The 9,737-nt window shown below is 44.3% G+C and overlaps 1 protein-coding gene across 1 annotated transcript; it reads right to left on the bottom strand.

The window, feature by feature from the left end:
• Positions 1–648: 648 nt before the first annotated feature.
• Positions 649–2,967, bottom strand: LOC149670922 (uncharacterized). The gene is made up of 3 exons (XM_089840472.1): positions 1,188–2,967; positions 729–1,067; positions 649–677 (listed from the first exon to the last, which is right to left on the bottom strand). The coding sequence occupies exons 1-3, from the start codon at positions 2,965–2,967 to the stop codon at positions 649–651; spliced, it is 2,148 nt and encodes a 715-aa protein (XP_089696598.1).
• Between the last annotated feature and the right edge of the window lie 6,770 nt (positions 2,968–9,737).

Genomic DNA, 9,737 nt, shown 5'->3' with positions numbered 1-9,737 from the left:
CAAAAATTAAATGGTCGTCAGGTATTGTGGAAAAACCTTGACATTTTACTTCACATCTGAGACCCTACAACACCTCTCCACGGTGGGCTCGAACCACCAACCTATTCGTTAATAGCCAAACGCGCTAACCATTGAGCCACGGAAGCTCAGAAATTAAATGATTGTCAGGTATTGTGGAAAAGTTATGACTTTTTACGCTACATCTGAGACCCCACAACACCTCTCCCGGGTGGGCTCGAACCACCAACCTTTCGGTTAACAGCTGAAAGCGCTAACCATTGCGCCACGGAAGCCCAAAAATTAAATGTTCGTCAGGTATTGTGGAAAAACTCTGACATTTTACGTTACATCTGAGACGCCACAACACCGCTCCCATAATAATATTTATTTCCCAACATATAAATTGGAGGCCAACAAGAAAAGGAGTAACTCCCAGTACAAAGCTTGTTGACCCAGACAAATACAAAAAAGAAAAAAAATACATAAATTAAATTAAAACAGAGAAAATTATAGAAACCAATAGTCCTATAAAACCATAGTTATATATATAAAATCAAAGAGACATTGAAAGTAATTATAATATGCAATCGTCATTTAAAATTTTTTGATACAATTTAAATTTAAAACAGGCTAGCGTATTACTACACCTTATGTCAATTGGGAGAGAATTCCAATCCCTAACAACACGAAAAAAAATGAATGAAAAAGTGCATCACATCTAGCTTTACCAATGGCAAATGTCAAAATTTCGTGCCTTTCATTAATAATGACATAATCTAGTAAAGGAAAGGTATAATGACCGTAGATTACCCGGTAGAAAAAGACGAGACTAGAAAACTGTCTGAGTGCATACATGGGTAAAAAATTCAGTGTTTTTAAACGATCACCATAGTATACTCTATTGCAATTCTGCACATTATTAAACCATGACTGGTTCAATTGATAAGAAGTAAAATGTCTCAAAACCCGTTCAACACAGTCAATATCCTTTCGAAAATGAGGAGACCATACCACAGACCCATATTCCAAAACAGGAATTACCAGAGCCTTAAACGCTATAACAGCTGCTTTTGAACGACCAAAAGTTCTATTAATTAAACCAGTCAAGCGCCTGGCTTTAGAGGTAATGTATAAGACATGGTCAGCCCATTTTAAATCACTTGAAATAAAAATCCCAAGTAACTTACATTTAAAGACCCGAGGCAAGATTTGATTAGATACACAATAATCAACATTAAATACATTGCGACGTCTAGTTAAAATAATATATGAACATTTCGATACATTTAGAGACAAGAGATTTCTAACTCCCCAGTCAACGATTATATTTATATCTCTCTGAAGTAACACAGTGTCCGACATAGAGCGCACAGCTCGAGAGAGAAAGGAATCATCAGCGTATTGCCAAAGGTTAGTATCAGGGGAAATACCAAGGTGAAGATCATGGGCGCACAGAATAAAAAGCAAAGGACCCAATATTGATCCCTGGGGTACGCCAGAGGTAACAGGTTGATAACCCAAAAATTCACCTTGAAAGACAACTCTCTGTTCACGATTCCTTAAGAAATCAGCAACCCAAGCTAGGATAGGACCGCGAATACCCACACCATAAAGCTTAAAAATGAGGCGATCATGAGGAACAGAGTCAAAGGCTTTTTTCCAGTCAAAAATTATGACATGTACATCAGATGGTACACGTAAGTCCAACAAAGAAGCCCATGAATGGAAAGCCTGAACTAACTGCGTTACGCAACTGAAGCCCTTTCTAAAACCAAACTGCTTTTCAGGGAGCACGCCAGGCTTAATACATTTAGAATTAATGAAATCAGATACAATTGATTCCATAATTTTACAGAAAACAGAGGATAAGGATATAGGACGGTAGGACGCCATATCAGACCTGTCTAAGGAAGAACCCTTATATAGAGGGACAACATTAACCCTTTTCCAAGCAGCCGGAAGTCTGCCTACCTTCAACGAATAATTTAAAAAGTCAGACAGAGGATACGATACACTATCACGACAAAGCTGTAACATTTTTGGGGTTATACCATCTGGACCAGGGGAAGAGTTACATTTCAGGTTATTGATAGCAGTGATAACCAAAGATGGAGTAAACAATAAGTTTAGCTCCTCATCAACTGGTAGCGGAAGATCATACAAAGTGTCAGCTGGGGTAGGAATTGGGCCAGATTTACCGAAACAAGAACAAAAGTACTCATTGAATTTAGTAGCAACGATAGCACAATCAGTAATGCTATCCCCATTGTTCTTCATAAAGTTTGGAATTGGGAGTTTCGATTTGAGGGCCACAAATTTCCAAAATTTTTTAGGCTCAGAGCGTAATTTATTAGAGAGTTGCCTAACATGATTCGCATAAGAAGTACGGGATAATTCCTTGATCTTATTTGTCAGACGCCTGAATCTAGCTCTATTAAACTCGGTGAAATTGGATTTGAGCTTTTTAAATAGTGTTTTTTTCACATTGGCTAAATGAATTATCTGACCCGTTATCCAAGGATTTGATTTTCGCTTAGGGCGAGAAGTAATCTTAGGAATACTATCATCAAGACAAGCAGAAATCATTGATAACCAATAGTCCCAGGCCTCGTCAATGTCATTTTCTAAGTTAAAAACCATGTCCCAAGGAGCGTGACTTATAAGTCCATTTAGCGAGACAATATCAGCATTGCGAAAATCAAAACTCGAACGCTGCACCACCTTATTCTGAGATACTGTACAAATTAATTCACCAGTCACAGCATTATGATCACAACCAGGTAAATTATCCACAGAGACTACATTCTTAATAAATCTTTTCTCATTAATATACACAAGGTCAAGAGTATTATTATTCCTCGTCTTGTCAGAGACAACTTGATGCAAACCAAGATTTGAGACACATTCGAACATGTCAAGTGATGAGAGGCAATCGGGGGTTGGTTTCGGAAGACCAAGACTAGCCATATTAGCCCGGGAGGGCTCAAACCACCAGTCTTTTGAATAGCAGCTGAACGCGCTAACCATTGCGCCACGGAAGCGCAAAAATTAAATGGTCGTCAGGTATTGTGGAAAAACCTTGACTTTTTACTTCACATCTGAGACGTCACAACACCGCTCCCGGATGGGCTCGAACCACCAACCTATTCGTTAACAGCCAAACGCGCTAACCATTGAGCCACGGAAGCTCAGAAATTTAATGGTTGTCAGGTATTGTGGAAACGTTATGACTTTTTACACTACATCTGAGACCCCACAACACCTATCCCGGGTGGGCTCGAACCACCAACCTTTCGATTTACAGCTGAACGTGCTAACCATTGCGCCACGGAAGCCCAAAAATTAAATGTTCGTCAGGTATTGTGGAAAAACTCTGATATTTTACCTTACATCTAAGACGTCACAACACCGCTCCCGGGAGAGCTCAAACCACCAGTCTTTTGAAAAGCAGCTGAACGCGCTAACCATTGCGCCACGGAAGCCCAAAATTTAAATGGTCGTCAGGTACTGTGGAAAAACCTTGACTTTTTACGTCACATCTGAGACGTCACAACACCGCTCCCGGATGGGCTCGAACCACCAACCTATTCGTTAACAACCGAACGCGCTAACCATTGAGCCACGGAAGCTCAGAAATTAAATGGTTGTCAGGTATTGTGGAAAAGTTATGTTTTTTTACGTTACATCTGAGACCCCACAACACCTATCCCGGGTAGGCTCGAACCACCAACCTTTCGATTTACAGCTGAACGTGCTAACCATTGCGCTAACCCAATGGAGCCACGGAAGCTCAGAAATTAAATGGTTGTCAGGTATTGTGGAAAAGTTATGTTTTTTGCGTTACATCTGATTCAATACAACAACTCTCCAGGGTGGGCTCGAACCACCAACCTTTCGGTTAACAGCCGAACGCGCTAACCATTGCGCCACGGAAGCCCAAAAACTAAGTGTTCGTCAGGTATTGTGGAAAAACTCTGACATTTTACGTTACATGTGAGACGTCACAACACCGCTCCCGGGAGGGCTCAAACCACCAAACTTTCGGTTAACAGCTGAAAGCGCTAACCATTGCGCCACGGAAGCCCAAAAATTAAATGTTCGTCAGGTATTGTGGAAAAACTCTGACATTTTACGTTACATCTGAGACGCCACAACACCGCTCCCGGGTAGGCTCGAACCACCAACCTATTGGTTAACAGCCGAACGCGCTAACCATTGAGCCACGGAAGCTCAGAAATTAAATGATTGTCACGTATTGTGGATAAGTTATGACTTTTTACGTTACATCTGAGACCCTACAACACCTCTCCTGGGTAGGCTCGAACCACCAACCTTTCGGTTAGCAGCCAAACGCGCTAACCATACCGCCACGGAAGCCCAAGAATTAAATGTTCGTCAGGTATTGTGGAAAAACTCTGACATTTTACGTTACATCTGAGACGTCACGACACCGCTCCCGGGAGGGCTCAAACCACCAGTCTTTTGAATAGCAGCTGAACGCGCTAACCATTGCGCCACGGAAGCCCAAAAATTAAATGGTCGTCAGGTATTGTGGAATTCCTTGACTATTTACTTCACATCTGAGACGTCACAACACCGCTCCCGGATGGGCTCGAACCACCAACCTATTCGTTAACAGCCGAACGCGCTAACCATTGAGCCACGGAAGCTCAGAAATTAAATGGTTGTCAGGTATTGTGGAAAAGTTATGACTTTTTACGCTACATCTGAGACCCCACAACACCTCTCCCGGGTGGGCTCGAACCACCAACCTTTCGATTAACAGCTGAACGTGCTAACCATTGCGCCACTGATGCCCAAAAATGAAATGTTCGTCAGGTATTGTGGAAAAACTCTGACATTTTACGTTACATCTAAGACGTCAACACCGCTCCCGGGAGAGCTCAAACCACCAGTCTTTTGAATAGCAGCTGAGCGCGCTAACCATTGCGCCACGGAAGCCCAAAAATTAAATGGTCGTCAGGTACTGTGGAAAAACCTTGACTTTTTACGTTACATCTGAGACGCCACAACACCGCTCCCGGGAGGGCTCAAACCACCAGTCTTTTGAATAACAGCTGAACGCGCTAACCATTGCGCCACGGAAGCCCAAAAATTAAATGGTCGTCAGGTATTGTGGAAAAACCTTGACTTTTTACTTCACATCTGAGACGTCACAACACCGCTCCCGGATAGGCTCGAACCACCAACCTATTCGTTAACAGCCGAACGCGCTAACCATTGCGCCACGGAAGCCCAAAAATTAAATGTTCGTCAGGTATTGTGGAAAAACTCTGACATTTTACGTTACATCTGAGACGCCACAACACCGCTCCCGGGAGGGCTCAAACCACCAGTCTTTTGAATAGCAGCTGAACGCGCTAACCATTGCGCCACGGAAGCCCAAAAATTAAATGGTCGTCATGTATTGTGGAAAAACCTTGACTTTTTACTTCACATCTGAGACGTCACAACACCGCTCCCGGATGGGCTCGAACCACCAACCTATTCGTTAACAGCCGAACGCGCTAACCATTGAGCCACGGAAGCTCAGAAATTAAATGGTTGTCAGGTATTGTTGAAAAGTTATGACTTTTTACGTTACACCTGAGACCCTACAACACCTCTCCTGTGTAGGCTCGAACCACCAACCTTTCGGTTATCAGCCGAACGCGCTAACCATACCGCCACTTAAGCCCAAAAATTAAATGTTCGTCAGGTATTGTGGAAAAACTCTGACATTTTACGTTACATGTGAGACGTCACAACACCGCTCCCGGGAGGGCTCAAACCACCAACCTTTCGGTTAACAGCTGAAAGCGCTAACCATTGCGCCACGGAAGCCCAAAAATTAAATGTTCGTCAGGTATTGTGGAAAAACTCTGACATTTTACGTTACATCTGAGACGTCACGACACCGCTCCCGGGAGGGCTCAAACCACCAGTCTTTTGAATAGCAGCTGAACGCGCTAACCATTGCGCCACGGAAGCCCAAAAATTAAATGGTCGTCAGGTATTGTGGAATTCCTTGACTATTTACTTCACATCTGAGACGTCACAACACCGCTCCCGGATGGGCTCGAACCACCAACCTATTCGTTAACAGCCGAACGCGCTAACCATTGAGCCACGGAAGCTCAGAAATTAAATGGTTGTCAGGTATTGTGGAAAAGTTATGACTTTTTACGCTACATCTGAGACCCCACAACACCTCTCCCGGGTGGGCTCGAACCACCAACCTTTCGATTAACAGCTGAACGTGCTAACCATTGCGCCACTGATGCCCAAAAATGAAATGTTCGTCAGGTATTGTGGAAAAACTCTGACATTTTACGTTACATCTAAGACGTCAACACCGCTCCCGGGAGAGCTCAAACCACCAGTCTTTTGAATAGCAGCTGAACGCGCTAACCATTGCGCCACGGAAGCCCAAAAATTAAATGGTCGTCAGGTACTGTGGAAAAACCTTGACTTTTTACGTTACATCTGAGACGCCACAACACCGCTCCCGGGAGGGCTCAAACCACCAGTCTTTTGAATAACAGCTGAACGCGCTAACCATTGCGCCACGGAAGCCCAAAAATTAAATGGTCGTCAGGTATTGTGGAAAAACCTTGACTTTTTACTTCACATCTGAGACGTCACAACACCGCTCCCGGATAGGCTCGAACCACCAACCTATTCGTTAACAGCCGAACGCGCTAACCATTGCGCCACGGAAGCCCAAAAATTAAATGTTCGTCAGGTATTGTGGAAAAACTCTGACATTTTACGTTACATCTGAGACGCCACAACACCGCTCCCGGATGGGCTCGAACCACCAACCTATTCGTTAACAGCCGAACGCGCTAACCATTGAGCCACGGAAGCTCAGAAAATAAATGGTTGTCAGGTATTGTTGAAAAGTTATGACTTTTTACGTTACACCTGAGACCCTACAACACCTCTCCTGGGTAGGCTCGAACCACCAACCTTTCGGTTATCAGCCGAACGCGCTAACCATACCGCCACTTAAGCCCAAAAATTAAATGTTCGTCAGGTATTGTGGAAAAACTCTGACATTTTACGTTACATGTGAGACGTCACAACACCGCTCCCGGGAGGGCTCAAACCACCAACCTTTCGGTTAACAGCTGAAAGCGCTAACCATTGCGCCACGGAAGCCCAAAAATTAAATGTTCGTCAGGTATTGTGGAAAAACTCTGACATTTTACGTTACATCTCAGACGCCACAACACCGCTCCCGGGAGGGCTCAAACCACCAGTCTTTTGAATAGCAGCTGAACGCGCTAACCATTGCGCCACGGAAGCCCAAAAATTAAATGGTAGTCATGTATTGTGGAAAAACCTTGGCTTTTTACTTCACATCTGAGACGTCACAACACCGCTCCCGGATGGGCTCGAACCACCAACCTATTCGTTAACAGCCGAACGCGCTAACCATTGAGCTACGGAAGCTCAGAAATTAAATGGTTGTCAGGTATTGTTGAAAAGTTATGACTTTTTACGTTACACCTGAGACCCTACAACACCTCTCCTGGGTAGGCTCGAACCACCAACCTTTCGGTTATCAGCCGAACGCGCTAACCATACCGCCACTTAAGCCCAAAAATTAAATGTTCGTCAGGTATTGTGGAAAAACTCAGACATTTTACGTTACATGTGAGACGTCACAACACCGCTCCCGGGAGGGCTCAAACCACCAACCTTTCGGTTAACAGCTGAAAGCGCTAACCATTGCGCCACGGAAGCCCAAAAATTAAATATTCGTCAGGTATTGTGGAAAAACTCTGACATTTTACGTTACATCTAAGACGTCACAACACCGCTCCCGGGAGAGCTCAAACCACCAGTCTATTGAATAGCAGCTGAACGCGCTAACCATTGCGCCACGGAAGCCCAAAAATTAAATGGTCGTCAGGTATTGTGGAAAAACCTTGACTATTTTCTTCACATCTGAGACGTCACAACACCGCTCCCGGATGGGCTCGAACCACCAACCTATTCGTTAACAGCCGAACGCGCTAACCATTGAGCCACTGAAGCTCAGAAATTAAATGGTTGTCAGGTATTGTGGAAAAATTATGACTTTTTACGCTACATCTGAGACCCCACAACACCTATCCCGGGTGGGCTCGAACCAACAACCTTTCGATTTACAGCTGAACGTGCTAACCATTGCGCCACGGAAGCCCAAAAATTAAATGGTCGTCAGGTACTGTGGAAAAACCTTGACTTTTTACGTCACATCTGAGACGTCACAACACCGCTCCCGGGAGGGTTCAAAACACCAGTATTTTGAATAGCAGCTGAACGCGATAACCATTGCGCCACGGAAGCCCAAAAATTAAATGGTCGTCAGGTATTGTGGAAAAACCTTGACTTTTTACTTCACATCTGAGACGTCACAACACCGCTCCCGGATGGGCTCGAACCACCAACCTATTCGTTAACAACCGAACGCGCTAACCATTGAGCCACGGAAGCACAGAAATTAAATGGTTGTCAGGTATTGTGGAAAAGTTATGTTTTTTTACGTTACATCTGATTCAATACAACACCTCTCCAGGGTGTGCTCGAAACACCAACCTTTCGGTTAACAGCCGAACGCGCTAACCATTGCGCCACGGAAGCCCAAAAATTAAATGGTCGTCAGGTATTGTGGAAAAACCTTGACTTTTTACTTCACATCTGAGACGTCACAACACCGCTCGCGGATGGGCTCGAACCACCAACCTATTGGTTGACAGCCAAACGCGTTAACCATTGAGCCACGGAAGCTCAGAAATTAAATGGTTGTCACGTATTGTGGAAAAGTTTTGACTTTTTACGCTACATCTGAGACCCCACAACACCTTTCCCGGGTGGGCTCGAACCACCAACCTTTCGATTAACAGCTGAAAGTGCTTACCATTGCGCCACGGAAGCCCAAAAATTAAATGTTCGTCAGGCATTGTGGAAAAACCTTGACTTTTTACGTCTCATCTGAGACGTCACAACACCGCTCCCGGATGGGCTCGAACTACCAACCTAAAGGTTAACAGCCGAACGCGCTAACCATTGAGCCACGGAAGCTCAAAAATTAAATGGTTGTCAGGTATTGTTGAATAGTTATGACTTTTTACGTTACATCTGAGACCCTATAACACCTCTCCTGGGTAGGCTCGAACCACCAACCTTTCGGTTAACAGCCGAACGCGCTAACCATACCGTCACTTAAGCCCAAAAATTAAATGTTCGTCAGGTATTGTGGAAAAACTCTGACATTTTACGTTACATGTGAGACGTCACAACACCGCTCCCGGGAGGGCTCAAACCACCAGTCTTTTGAATAGCAGCTGAACGCGCTAACCATTGCGCCACGGAAGCCCAAAAATTAAATGGTCGTCAGGTATTGTGGAAAAACCTTGACTTTTTACTTCACATCTGAGACGTCACAACACCGCTCGCGGATGGGCTCGAACCACCAACCTATTGGTTGACAGCCAAACGCGTTAACCATTGAACCACGGAAGCTCAGAAATTAAATGGTTGTCACGTATTGTGGAAAAGTTTTGACTTTTTACGCTACATCTGAAACCCCACAACACCTTTCCCGGGTGGGCTCGAACCACCAACCTTTCGATTAACAGCTGAAAGTGCTAACCATTCCGCCACGGAAGCCCAAAAATTAAATGTTCGTCAGGCATTGTGGAAAAACCTTGACTTTTTACGTCTCATCTGAGACGTCACAACAC

This window comes from Phalangium opilio, unplaced genomic scaffold (assembly GCF_054372755.1).
Source record: "Phalangium opilio isolate 3A_F unplaced genomic scaffold, DU_Popi_V2 ptg000054l_1, whole genome shotgun sequence".
In the NCBI taxonomy this organism is placed as follows: Eukaryota; Metazoa; Arthropoda; class Arachnida; order Opiliones; family Phalangiidae; genus Phalangium; species Phalangium opilio.
This window is presented reverse-complemented; position numbering and strand designations above follow the sequence as displayed.

Coding starts and splice junctions, on each gene's coding strand:
- LOC149670922 (XM_089840472.1), bottom strand. CDS start 2,967: ATGGCTAGTCTTGGTCTTCCGAAACCAACCCCCGATTGCCTCTCATCA. Junction 1,068..1,187: donor CTTGCCTCGGGTCTTTAAAT/GTAAGTTACTTG, acceptor GTCGTTCAAAAG/CAGCTGTTATAGCGTTTAAG. Junction 678..728: donor AATTTTGACATTTGCCATTG/GTAAAGCTAGAT, acceptor TCGTGTTGTTAG/GGATTGGAATTCTCTCCCAA.